Source organism: Hylobates moloch, unplaced genomic scaffold (genome assembly GCF_009828535.3).
Source record: "Hylobates moloch isolate HMO894 unplaced genomic scaffold, HMol_V3 SCAFFOLD_21, whole genome shotgun sequence".
Lineage (NCBI taxonomy): Eukaryota > Metazoa > Chordata > Mammalia > Primates > Hylobatidae > Hylobates > Hylobates moloch.
The window spans coordinates 36716669-36730751 of record NW_026652296.1 but is presented as its reverse complement, the minus strand read 5'-3'; the positions used below and the strand labels follow the sequence as shown (position 1 = coordinate 36730751).

General features: G+C 46.0%; 1 protein-coding gene across 5 annotated transcripts in view; it reads left to right on the top strand.

The window, feature by feature from the left end:
• SYNDIG1 (synapse differentiation inducing 1) overlaps positions 1 to 14083 on the top strand; it is a 195684-nt gene that overhangs the window by 153559 nt on the left and 28042 nt on the right. Inside the window, exon 4 of one of the 5 annotated variants that reach the window (XM_032142056.2) lies at positions 8852 to 9437. The exons of the other annotated variants lie outside the window; for them this stretch is intronic. Within the exon in view, the coding sequence (XP_031997947.1) occupies positions 8852 to 8953 (102 nt within the window). The 3' untranslated portion in view covers positions 8954 to 9437. Of the gene's footprint in view, positions 1 to 8851; positions 9438 to 14083 lie in introns of those variants that run through there. 5 annotated transcript variants of the gene reach the window in all.

Below are 14083 nucleotides of genomic sequence, written 5' to 3'. Positions count from 1 at the left end.
TCCCTCAAAAGTTAAGGATAAAATAGAAACTGTCTCAGATAAACAGCTGATGGAATTCATTGCCAGCAGGGCTGAAGTCTATAAGAAATAGCAAGGAAATTCTTCAAACAGAAGGAAAATGTTACAGGTCAGAAATTTAGATCTACATAAAGAAAAAAAAGTACAGCAAAAAAGGAATAACTAGAAGTGAAATAAAATATTTTGTTTTTCTTACTCATAATTTATCTAAAAGATAACTATCCATTTAAAGCAAAAATAGTGACACTGCCTTTGGTGATTAGAGCATGTGTTCAAGTGAAAAATGAAAACAGCGTCCCAAGAAATGAGAAGGGCATCTGCAAATACTCTGTTGTGAGGTACCCGCACGACCCATGGAGCAGTATGGTATTATTCGAGGGTAAATTCAGATTATTTAAGATGCATACTATGAAACCTGGGCACTAAACTGTACATTAAAAAAGAAGTATAAATAATAAGTCAGTAGAGGAGATTAAATGGAATCATGTAAAATGTTCAGTTGAAGCTAGAAGATTCTGAAAAAGAGGGGAAAAAAAAACAGAACAAATGCAACAACCATACAAAGATGGCTGGCAACCATTAATCTGACTGTATTAATTATCAGTTATATATGACAGTTAAAAGACAGATTGTCAAACTGGAGTTTTAAAAATGAGACCCAACTGGCCGGGTGCGGTGGCTCACACCTGTAATCCCAGCACTTTGGGAGGCCAAGGCAGACGGATCACGAAGTCAGGAGATTGAGACCATCCTAGCTAACACGGTGAAACCCCATCTCTACTAAAAATGCAAAAAAATAGCTGAGTGTGGTGGTGGGCCCCTGTAGTCCCAGCTACTTGGGAGGCAGAAGAATGGCGTGAACCTGGGAGGTGGAGCTTGCAATGAGCCGAGATCCTGCCACTGCACTCCAGCCCGGGTGACAGAGCAAGACTCCATCTCAAAAAAAAAAAAAAAAAAAAAAAAGAGACCCAACTGAATGCTGTTTATAAGAAACCTACTTCAAATATAAAGATACAGATGTATTAAAATTAAGGAATGAGAAAAGATGTACTATGCTAACACTAATCAAAATAAAGCTGAAGTGGCTATATTAATTTGAGACAAAGCTGACTTCAGAACAACAAAGATCATCATAGATAAGGAGGCACATTGGATATGACGAAGGGTTCAATTATCCCAGAAGATACAACAATCCTAAACATGTGTGCTCCTAACCACAAAGAGTCAAAACATGAGGCAAAAACTGATAGAAATGAAAGAAGATAAAATGGTACTTAGAGATTTTCATGCCCATTTGTCAGTAATTGATAGATCAAGCAGAGAGAAAAGTAGTGAAGATACAAATCATAAAAAATGACCTGAGTAGCACTATCAATCAACTTGACCTTATTAACATTAAAAGAACATTTCATTCAACAACAGCATAATATACATTCTTCTCAGGGGCACATGAAGCAGTCACAATATAGGCCATATTCTGGGTCACAAAACAATCCTCAAAAGATTAAAAACAGTAGAGAAAATAAAAAGTATGTGAAGCAGACAACAAAATAATTAAGATAGAACTAAATAACAGAAAGATACAGGTTATTCCTCAAATATTTGGAACTTAGAAGAAAACCCTTCTCAATAACCCATGGTCAAAGAATAAATCTCAAGGAAAACTTAAGAATATTTCAACTTAGTGTACATGAAAATATAATTTAAAATTTGGGAGATGTAGTTAAAGCAATGTTTGAAGGGAAATTTATAGCATTAAATGCATATCTTAGAAAAAATGAAAGATTTAATATGTATAATCTAAACTACCTTAGGGCACTAGAGAAATAACAAATTAAACAAAAGGAAGGAAATAACTACAATTAGAGAAGAAATGAACAACATTATAAACGGGAAAAACATAGAGAAAAACAACAAAACCAAATGTCAGTTCTTTGAAAAGAAAACATAAAAATTGAAGAGATCAACACAATTAACAAACCTCCAGCCAGGCTAACCAGGAGATAAAGACAGCACAAATTATCAATATCAGGAATGAAAGAGGGGCCATCACTCCTGACGCCTGGGACATTGAAAGGAGAATAAGAGAATGCTGTGAACAACTCTGTACCTGTAAATCCAGTAACTTAGATGAAATTGACCAGTCCCTTGAAAATACAAATGACAAAGCTCACTCGAGGAGCAAGGGATAACCTGATTGCTCTACCTCCGTGAAAACAATGGTTCTCAGTCTTATGTCTACCTATGGAATCTGGAAAACTTGAAGGACCATTGATGCCTGGGCCCTTCTGCTGGTGAATTTTGTGTGATTGGCCTGGGGTGAGGCCTGGGTGCTCGGGTTTTGAGAACTCCTCCCCTGATTCTGATGACCTACCAAAGGGATCATGCTGCAGTCTCCGCATTCCGATGTCCGATGAACAAAAGGAGATTTTTCCTACACTTCAGAAAACATTCTCCACAGTGCATCTTTCAAAGGCTAAAAGACATGAAGCCTTCCCCGGTTCCCAGGACTGGAACTGACACTGGTTTGATTCCCAGTCTCAGAAATGTCCATCAATCAATTCTTAGCAACAACAAAATGCTTTGCTACCAAACTAAAAGGGAATGCTTTTCTGAGCTTGTTTGACTACAGGGTCCCACTGTCAAGTGGAGAACACGGCTGGGGGAACCCTAAGAATAAGCCCCCTCTTCAGCACTTCTTAACGTTGCCCTGGAGCAGGGCCGCCTCTGGAGGTTGGAGAATCAAGTGCTCAGTCACTTGGCGGAGATCCTCGGGCTGGAGAGCAGCGTAGTGATGAAAACTTGAAGAGGAAGCTCTCTGAGCTGTGGCAGTATCTTTAAATCTTTTATTCATGTCATTGGTGTGCAGCGTGGACGTTAAATCATTTTTGATCATTTGTACTTATGGCACTTAGAGGAGAGCAGGATAGTCCCCCTCTAGGACAGAGGAAGGCGGAAGCTGGTGAGCCGTGGGCACGGCTCGCTCTCCGGATCATCCCCAGCATGCTCAGCCCCCTACTTCCTTTTGTAAAAATTCTCTGGGAAGAAAAGAAAAGAATTGGCAACCACTGCCAGGAAGCAGGTCGAAAGCTTTCTGGCACTGCCAGAGCCCACGTGCTGTTAAGTCGACACTCTTCTGAAGCAAGTACCAGGGGAGCCCTGCGAACTTGGACGTCTGCAGCAAAGTACTCCTCTGCAGTCAGCAGCCCTGACACCTTCCATTATGCAGCTCTGTGCTCCCCATCCTGCCAGCCACTCTGCTTATTCATCCTCTGATGTATTTATTGGTGTGTGGACCATCAATTGAGGTGGCCTCACTAAGGGCTTTATAGCAGAGAAAAATGAAAAGATTTCCAAGTGAAGAAGGTCACTATTACTGACTGGAGGAAGGCATGGCATGGACCCTGAGCAGAATTTCCACTTCAAGAAAGGCAATATCAATGCATAATGATATACATTTGTCCTCTAAGTGATGGATCTTGACATTTCTTTTGTATTTTCTGCTCCCCACCCAATCGAAACACATCGTGAGTGGCAGTGGGGCCAGCAGGACCCTTGGGGAGGGGAGTCTGGCTGCAGCCAAGCTGGCGGTCCCCAGGAAGCACACACCCCTGCTCCACCCTTTCCCTTCTGCCAAACGCATGGCTCTAGGGCTCTGTCACCGTTATCCGGAGCTGCATCCTTCGCCTGCCCTTGGTCATCCCAGAACAGGAAGTGAAGGTCAGCCTTGCTTTCCAGTCTCCACGCTTTGCAGATTGGGTGGGAGGGAAGGCAAGCAGGTTTGTAGGCTTTCCAAAGCCCCCATATGGATTCTAAGATCTAGACCCTGAAAAGCAGGAAGATGATGATTTTGAGGGCATAGTGGTCCTCATGAGAAAGGCAGCCACAGCTACTCTGTACTCTGTATCTGTCCACATTAGCCCCATGCAAATGGCTTTGTTTCAGGCAGAATGAATGCAGAGCTTGGACAGTGGAGGTGGATGCTCAGCTGAGAGGCTACAGATAGAACATGTGAGCCAGAAAGGCCGGCTCTGGCCTGCTACACACAAGCCACACCAAGGGCAGGCCCAGGAGCCCACACACTCCTCTATGACAGACGTGGACATGATGGCTCCCCGCTTATGCTGAAGTGGCCTCCCAACAGTGAGGCGAGTGTGCCTCTGGGGTTCTCAGATGGGTCTTGCTGCTGCCCTTGGGGAGACTTCCTCGGCAGTGTCTTAGGATGGAGGAAAGTCCTAGGTGGAAATTCTTGGGCAAGAGAATCGAAACTGACTGCTTTGACTTCAGGGACTTTCAAAGAGTCATGGCAATTTAACAAGCAATATGCCAAAGAAAAATCGAGACAGGAAGAAGAGGAAAGGAGGGAGGCAGAGGAGGAGGAAGGAAACTGACAAGAAGCCAAATGAGGACCACAGAGAAAGGCACTCACAGCCACCTAGGCCCACGCAGCAGTCAGCAGCTCTGTTGTGTCAAGGCCATACAAATAAGCCAAGGAAAGGAAGCCTACCACTGCCTGTGCCACGCTGTGCTGTAGGAACACGGAGAATTGGGGCCTTTCCACATGTTTATACACCACTGAAGCTTCAAAGCTGAAAGTGATTTACAAAGCTAGCCATGGCTTACTGCCAGCAAGGAGAAGTAAATGTAATGCAGGTTTTGTGAAATCATTTTACAGCACCATTGCCAGGGAGGGTAGACCAGAGTGAGGAGCCCAGGCAGCTTCCGGAACTGAGATATTATCAGCTGCCGAGATAACTGCTTGGAGACAGGCAAGTGGTCATGTGTCTCTGCCTCCTGCTGCCAAGTAGCCTTTCTGCTGCCACTCAGGATATTCTATACTTTGAGCTCATACACAAGTGCCTGGAGTCAGGAGCCGAGTCCAAGCCCAGCCCTGCATGGACCACCTGCGTGACTGCACGGGAGATGCATCATCTATAAAGTGAGAGATTCTGCTGGTGGTGGTGAAGAATGCCAGAATTCGATAATAAAAAGACAAAGACCTGAATAGTTAATTCACAAAGGCAGATATGCAAAAATCAAGAAGCACAGAGTTGGTGCCCGTGATCGTGTATCATCAGGGGAGTGCAAATGAAAACCTCATGAGCTGTCTCTGCACACACCCACAGGACTGGTCCGTATTAAACATGCTGAGACCCCTGGGGATTGGCCGGGACCTAGAGGACTGGGACACTCACCCACTGCTGGTGCGAGGGTGAAATGCTCCAAACACTGTGGAAATGATCTGAAGTTTCCTTAGAAACATAAACATGTATTTCCCTCCTTCCCACCTAGATATTTTCCCAAGAGAAATGAACTCAGAAATGTCCACAAAAAAAAAGATACACAGGATTGTTCATGGTACCTTATTCATCAGGGCCCCAAACTGGAAACGACCCAGGAGAGCAGAGAAACAGCCAGAGAGTCTATCTCAAGGGTCTTTTGAATCCAGAATGGTTCACCAGGCAGGTCCGCGTGGTGGGGTGGGCCTGAGTCCCTCTGTTTCAAAGGCAGCAGAATCCCTTACGTGGCTGCAGCAACGTCTACACTCCTGAGGTCCTGGGTCCTGGGAGCCCTCATGCTGCATCCTTAGAACTTGTCGGACCTTCGTCCACTGTCGCCTGGCTGCCCTTGGGCTGCCCCTGCTGGGAACCCTGCCTCTCTGCCATTGCCGCTCTACAAGAACCCCGAGTTATAGAATGTCCCGTCTAGAGGGAAGGTGACTCTGAAGCAGTTGGTGGTGAGATTAATACCAAACAAAGAGAAATGAAGGCAAATGCCTTAGGAGCAATAAAGAACACTCTCTAAAGAAAGGAAGACAGCAGGATCACGTGATGATTTGGGTCTGAAAGATGAGCTGGCTTGGCTGCTGATGGAAATGAGGGAGAAGATGTTTAACTGAGGCGGTTATAGACGCCCTTGGATTGCCCACAGGGCGTGTTGTTATGGAGGGCAATGACAGGAAATCAACACTGCCCCAAAAGTCCCAGCTGGGGAGCCTCTACTTTGTGACACACAAGGGAAACCATGGAAATCAAGGAAGAGGCTGTGGCCTAGAAGGCTTCAAATTGAAGTCTGGGGAGATTAGAGAACAGGCTCAGAAAGTCCTGGGAACTGTGGGCCCAGACAAGGTTGGAAACCGTGGCCTGGCATCTTCCCTGCTGTAGAAGTGGAAGATGAAGTGGTGGTTCCTGTGGCGGGCATCGCCGTGCGTGAGGGTGAGCTCCGGGGCAGGTGGAGGCAGCAAAGGCCTCTGAGGACTGCAGAAGGGCCTCATCAGCCACCACATCCCCACCTGCGGGCGCGACGGCCTCATCATCTCCTCCAGAAAGCAACACTGTCAGCCACACATCAGGAACTGTCAGCCTCAAATTCAGCATTCCTCATTCTTGAACCAATTCACCAAAACTTTTATCTTCATAAAAAGGTGAGATTTTTATATTTGGGATCAGGAGGACCTTTTTAGTTTATCGGGGTACACTGGGAAGGACTTCCAGAGCAGAGCTTGATCACTTAAAATCTGCTGAGGCATCTGAGCATTGAGGAATCTCTCCTGGAAACAAACACATCGGAAAAATTTCAAAAATTCCTCCTGCTGAGAGCACCTTTCTTGATTTATATATATATATACACACACATATATGTGTATATAGTAAGTATATACACTTACATGCAGAACCATATCCTGTGAAGCTAGCTTTATTTTCAAAGAGCTGTAATATAATAAGCTTCTGTGGCTAGTTCTATACTCTACTATCACCTGGCTTTGTTTTAAATAGTAGATATGCAGTGTTGGTGACTTCTGAAACCAAGGACCCAACATTTTGTTAAGAGCTTAGATTGCTTATAGTTACATCAACCAAGGCTCAAAAATGTGAGCAAAGCATCACTGCTGTCCAGGTAGGCATGTCCCTGTAGCCTCATCCTCTGCTCCATCCTCTGCTCCTATCATCAGAGGGTGGCACAGACTAGATCAGAACTAGACTCATTCATCTCCCTGATGTCTTTCTGTGGAAGTGGGGGCTGTGGGCCAATGGCGGTGGCAGGGGAGGGCAGGGTGGAGTTTGGAAGTCAGCCTATCTTTCCAGTTCTGTGAATTCCCTGCTGCTTAGATTTCACACGTAATTTACTTTTTTAAATTTTATTTTATTTTATTTTATTTTATTTTTTTATTTTATTATTTTATTTTATTATTTTATTGAGAAAGCAGTGGTGTGATCACGGCTCACTGCAAACTCTGCCCCTAGGGTTCAAGTGATTCTTGTGCCTCAGCCTCCTGAGTAGCTGGGATTACAGGCACACGACACCATGCCTGGCTGAATTTTGTATTTTTAGTAGAGACAGGGTTTCACCATGTTGGCCAGGCTGGTCTCAAACTCCTGACCTTAGGTGATCAGCCTGCCTCGGCCTCCCAAAGTGCTGGGATTACAGGCATGAGCTACCACACCTGGCCAGATTTCACACCTAATTTAATAATAACACCAGTGAAAAAAAGCAAGCACAATAACACCAGTGAAAATGAGAGTTTTCAAGACCCCTGGTCCCAGGACCATAGGGGTCCCTTTTCTTGTTATTTGTCAAGAGTCCGGGTAACAAGATGATAACATGGCCCTGCTGCCCTGAGCGGGGAAACAGCAGGAAGCCTTGCTTCCCTTCAGGTATTTAGTGCTAGCTGGAGGGACAAAGACATCTGTAAACAATTGTGGCTTTATGAGGAAACAAGGGAAAGCCATCGGGGCTTCCAGACACAGGGATGACAAGCTGTTTTCCTCCCTTCTGGAATAAATTCTCAAGAAGCTGAAACAGAACTTGAAATGAACTTATTTTATGAAGGCCCTGGAGGGTACTGCCATAGATTATGTGAAGTTTTTTTTTCGTTTTGGTCAATAAAGTTACCACAGGCTTTCATATCACAGAATAACCTTTCCTATAGTTTCTAGTGGTTCTTTGTGCTCTGTTCTGGACCTCCTCCCCTGAGGAAAATCAGAGGCGATGGGCAGACCGTGTCAAATCTGAACATGATGTGGCTTGCTGCAGCAAGCTTACTGCCATGCTAAACACTTAGTGAGGAAGCATGCCTGGAAACTGTCCCGCTGGTCAGAGTGCCTCCAGACCCAGAATGTCCTGGCCCCGATCATTCAGGCACATGTTACTGTCCTGAGTACAGACATAGGATCTGAGCCCTCGCTGGCTGCAGAGCCACCACTGCCCATCTCTCTGGCATGTGCCATCCTCCCTGACACCACCCAGCCCGAAGGCCCACAGTGGAGTGCGTGATGCCCCTGATGTGTCCCTCCTGGTTTATCCGTGCCTGGCAGAGTCCCAGCACCCAGCACGGGAGCGGGTGTACAGGAGGCTCAGAAATAAACACGGATCAATATTAACTGATAACGTTCACGGGGAGGGAGTGTTCCAAAGAACCTTGTTGAACCCCTCTAAGTTGGCCCCCTTTTGATTCTAGTTGATCACCCTGGAAGGAATGGCAGCATTCAATTCCTCCATCCTTTTTTCCAGTTCTCAAGGGCTGGTTCCCTGGACCAGCAGCATCAGGGTCATCTGGGAACGTTTTAGGATCGTGAACTCTCGTCAGCTCCCCAGACCTACTGACTCAGAAGCTCTGGGGACGGGGCTGGCGGTCTGGGTGTGAATGCCCTCTGAGGTTGCTGTAGAGACTCCTGAGCTAGCACATGCTGAAGTCAGCCTGTCCTGATGGACCAGGTTCTTGGTTAGTAACCCCAGCACCTAGGGGAGGCCATGGTTCAGGGTTGTTGGGGTGTGGACACAGCACATGACACCCTCACCAGCCACTCTCACCTTTCAACTCCCGCCCTCCCAGGTCACCTGCATCTGCCAAACTCCGCCTGAGGTTCCCTTCATTATCAGTGGAGCACATAGACACACGTCTGGATTTGTTTATTCATTGTCTTTTCAAATATAGTGTACTCAACATGGAAAACAGAAGGAGGAGGAAGAGAATGGAGAAAGAAAGCATGAAAACTGAACCTCTCCTCCATGCCCCTTTCTCAAAGCCACCCCTCCAGGGGGACCCCGTCTTTCTGTGCCTTTATCAATGTGTGTGTGGGCAGTTTTGATTTACACATAGAAGAACATCAAAGTGCATTGCAGCTTGCTTTTTCACATAATGTAAATACTTCTGATATCTGCATATAAACACCAGCATTGACATTTTTAATGACTTCGTAGCATTTTGATGTGTGAATTGCAATAATTTCATTACAGTAATGTTTTCCCTAAAAATGGACATATCAATTGTTTTTCAACTTCTCCTTTTGCAAATATAGGATATCCACAAGTGAAATTCCACCAAATCAAAGGTTATTCACATGGAAATTTAGCTATATACTGTAACTTCTCTTCCAGTTTTCATTCCTATTAACAAAATGTGAATGCCTGTCTTTCCCACCTGGGCTCAGTGTTCCATTTTCAACAATGTGATAAATAAAATAAAAGATATTGTCAGTTTCAGTTTGTGTTTCATTGGTTACGATAATGCTGAACATCTTTATGTGTGTTTTTTTTCCTGTTTTTTTTATTTCCTGTATAAATTTCTAGTTCTACATTTACCATTTTGTATTGGGCTTTCACATTTTATTAATTTGTAGACCTTATTTTTCTGACACAGTTTTTAGTCTGCTGTTCGTCAGCTTTACTGCAAAATGTCCTCCTGCCAGACTTGGCTGTCAGTGGTGCCTTTTGCTGTAGAAAGGAGTCCTGGAGTACCTTCAGTGGTTGCTGGGGGAAGCATCCAGGGCACTACAGTCCAGTTCTTTACAGCTGCTGAGCATTGGTTGTGCGGCATCTCATGGTGACTCAGCAGAAGACTGAGCCTGTGCTGGTGTCTCCCAGGCATCATCGAATCCTGCAGCTCCCACGCGGCAGCCCCAGGAGCAGCCTGGCAGTGTGACTCAGCAGCTTTCCTCCCCTGTTCTGAGGGGGCGCAGCTGGGGACAGCACGGGCTTCTGCCCACTCCTCACCCTGCCAGCGGGAAGCCTCCAAGACTTGGAAAGGAAAGGCAGTGAAGACCTCACTTCTCTCCTGCTGGGCTGTGGGCCCGGGTGCTGGCTTCACGGCGGTGACTCATGAACACACGAAGAATTGGGCATGCAGAGGAGGAGAAACTGTGCAGTGAAGAACCCCATCGTCCTGTCACAAAATCCACTGCTCACATTTTATTTCTACACCTATCTCCTCATGTTTCACAGAACCTCTGACCAAGGCAGCTTCCTCTTACCATTCGCAGATTTTATAACTTTCTGCTTTTCCAAACGGGCTCTTCGTTCCTGGTCATCTTGCATAATTTCCTGCCCGTGATTCTAAAGAAGAGAAGCTATCGCTATGATAAAAGCTCACTGCAGATTCAGGGACATTGCGCCTTATCCCAGCGGACACCAAGGGTCTCTGTGCTGGTTGGGTCTTGCCCCCAGTTCTCATCTTTCTTATTAAATACTTAAGTTTCTAAACTGGAGACTCTTCTTGATGAGGAGGCCGACTAAAGGAGTACCTTTTTATAAGCTTTTTTTTATTACATTCACGTCACAAAACACGTAGTTTTGTAACAGTGCAGTTATTCACACATGCCTCTTGTTTTTCAGAGCACCCTTTTCTCCCCCTCTGTGTTGAGGGTGGATCTCATGGCCACACAGGTAACCTATGTTAACCACCTCCACCGCCCTTCCAGTTTCCTCCACGCTCAGCCATTTGCATATGCACACACATCTAGCACCAGGTCACCATGCCATCTACCACTGTGGGGACCCTCTCACCGGTTTATTCACATGAGAGTAAACACACTTTCTGTATCTCAATGTTTTCACTGACGATACTTTACAATATTCTGGAAATTTTGTAGTTATTGTCTTTAGCATTCATGAAATACCTGCATAGCAATGACTGTCATTGACCCAGATGTCCTTCCAACACTGCTTGTTCACTGTTTTCTGGGCTTTGGGGGGCTCTATGAACAATGTTCCAATCAAATGTAGTTTTTGGTGAAAGTTTATATCCATATTTGCCAGTATAGAAGACTGGGCTGCAAATAGGGTACTTCAATTTTCATGAGAAAGCTTAACTTCTTTTCATCATACATAAGTTGGAAGTGATTTTCCTCTAATATTGAAGCTGCATCGTTGTTTAGGGTAAATACCCAAGGTTCATTGTTTCGTGCCAAGGGAATCAAGGAAATGGACACACAAGAAGTGTGTTTAAGAGTGGAGGTTTAATAGGCAAAAGAAAGAGAAAAGAGAATGGCTCTCTCTCCTGCAGAGAGAGGGGCACCTGAGTGGGTCTTCTGGTCCGTGGCAGAGTACATGGGGTTTTATTGACTGGCTTGAGGAGGCAGTGTCTGATTTACATAGGGCCCAAAGATTGGTTGGACCAGGTGTGCCATTTACATAGCACGCAAAGAAGCTGGCCACCTCTCCCTAATGTTTTACTATGCAGATGGGGTATCGACCTGGCCAGTGCCGTGTTGTCTGCTCCTTACTGTGCACGTGGTTGACAAGGAAAGGAGATGATGGAGTGCCATGTTGAACCTGCCTGGCCACCAGGTAGCCTTTTCCTATTGGCACAGCTGCTGGCATTCACTCGTGCAAGCTTCCAGCTTATCTATGTCTGCAGCTCAATTTTACAGGCTGTTCTTTATTAGAAAAGAAGTGATTTGGGGGCTGCTTTTCATTAAAAGGAAAACCTTACCAAGGACTCTCTTACCCTCACTATCTGCCTAAATAATTTCTTTTTAATTGCTATATCATTATTATAAGATAAAATCTATATTGATCATGTTAACAGACCTAGGTTCTGCCTGGGGCACAGTAGGAAATCACAAGTTGCAATTGAGGCCTTGCATACCATCCAAGAGGCTCCTGAGAATTTTCCCCTGCACATGGGAAGTCATTGACCCTTTCCCTGTGGGGGATCCTGCAAGGCAGTTCCCTGCAGCCACGGGCAGGGCCCGGGGAGTGGGGGCTGCTGCAGCCTCAGCAGCCCGCCCTCCCGGCAGCTGAGGAGGGGACATTGGCTGGGAAGAGGGGTCTTGGTACAGCTCCTACAGAATCCCACATGGAGTTACATGCAGCATAGATGCCAAGTACATAGTGAACAGAGGAGTGAATGGCGAGCAAGAAACCCAACACTCTGTGGTGTGTCTCATATGGTAATTACAAGCCACATGGTAATTTACGATTCCTTCCCTTCAGAGCTACATTTTCCTCAATTCTCTTCCGCGTCCCCTCCCTCCACTCTAACAGCCTCTTCCCTGTGAAAAGCAGTGGCATTGGAGAGACAGAAAGAATAGCCCCATAAAGACAACCCTCTCATTCAGAGACATCAGCCCTCAGAGGTCCCACCTGGCCATCGGATCTTCTTCATGAAGCCTCTTGCTCACCTAGAAAACTCCAGCAAAATGTGGGCTCTCCAGACTTCTGCCACAGAGAAGACCCTTCTAAAATGCTGATATTCCTAGATGTGATACAGATCAGGTCACTAAAGTCCTAAATTTCAAATCAAGGAAAGAAGGGGGCAGGTGATGCCAGAAACAGAACAGGCAAAGAGCAGAGCAGGTGCTCTGCCAGCAGGCACCGGTCAAAGGTCCAGCAGTAAAAGGTGTAGAGGTGTCACCAAGAGCCTCACTCACCACAGCAGGGCAGAGGAAGTGGGCTGCACCCACCTAGTTGGCTGGTGTAGACCACCCTGGCTCCCTTTGAGGCTCCCCAGCCCCAGAACACCCCTCAACTACCTGTAGACTTCTCTGTGTAGTCGAGACTTCTTGGCAGAAATCCAGGGCTATCCTAGAAGCATCTTAGAAACTGCTGTGACCTGGAGGGGTTAAATGCCTTGACCGAGGCCACAGCTAGTTAATGGCCAAGCTGGGACTAACATCCAGTCATCCAGTGTCCGAGAGAGTGTTTCTTCCAAACATTGCATCAGTTAGCCTCACGCAGTCCTAAAAAGTGGAGGTGAATGAGTCGCCCAAGCAAAGCAGGCACGGCTCACCTCTCACTCACAGAGGAAAAGCAGCCAGCACAAAACTGCACTGTCAACTCATACCAAAGCTGGGCACCCCAGTGACAGTGCAGGGCTGAGAAGGACAGAAAAACCAAGATGGATGCTGCAGGTGCAAAATTTTTGAAAGAAGGGACTATAACTGACAAGTTTGCATATATATTAAGAACAGCAATATAGTGGAAGGTAAAAATAGGAATTGTTTTATTTATTATTTATTTGGAGACTGTCTCCAGAGGGTCTCACTCTGTCACCCAGGCTGGAGTGCAGCAGCACCATCAGGACTCACTGCACCCTCCACCTTCTGAGCTCAAGCAATCCTCCCATCTCAGCCCCTTCCCGAGCAGCTAGGAATACAAACATGTACCACCACAGCCAGTGAATTTTTTATATTTTTTAAAATAGAGACGGGGTTTCACAACGTTGCCTAGGCTGGTCTCAAACTCCTGGACTCAAGCAATACCCCCACTTTGACCTCCCAAAGGGCTGGGATTACATGAACCACCACACTCAGCCTAGAATTTGTATGTTTTTAAATGTCACTGGATGAATATCTGTGAATGTGATTGCTACTGAAAACAAACAAAAAAGGGAATGGCCATTGTCAAGATAAATGGCATATTAAATGTGGAAGCACAGGCTCGGGCTCTGATTTGAAAGTCTGTGCATGACTCAGCTTGGGCGTGTGATGGCTTCTGATTCCAGGCTCAGAGAGTGAGCACGCTGCACTGTTTAAGAAATAAACACAGGGGCAGCCCAGGGGTACCAAAGGTCATAGGCCAGGCATGCAGGATTTGTGCTGAGATGGCAACCTGGACTGGAAGGCAGCCTGCTGGGCCTCCCTGCCAGTGTGGTGGGTGCAGCTGACATCAGCAGCAGGTGTCTGACATGGGGGACCAGGAAACAGAGCTGAGGAGGTGCTGTCCCTATGGCAAGACCCACAAAGGCTGCACACATTATTATAATACAAAGCACTGTGTGCAGCCTAAAATGTGGAGACGGGAGGGGTGCACACAGAGAGCATGAAATGCTCCCAGGGTGAGGTAA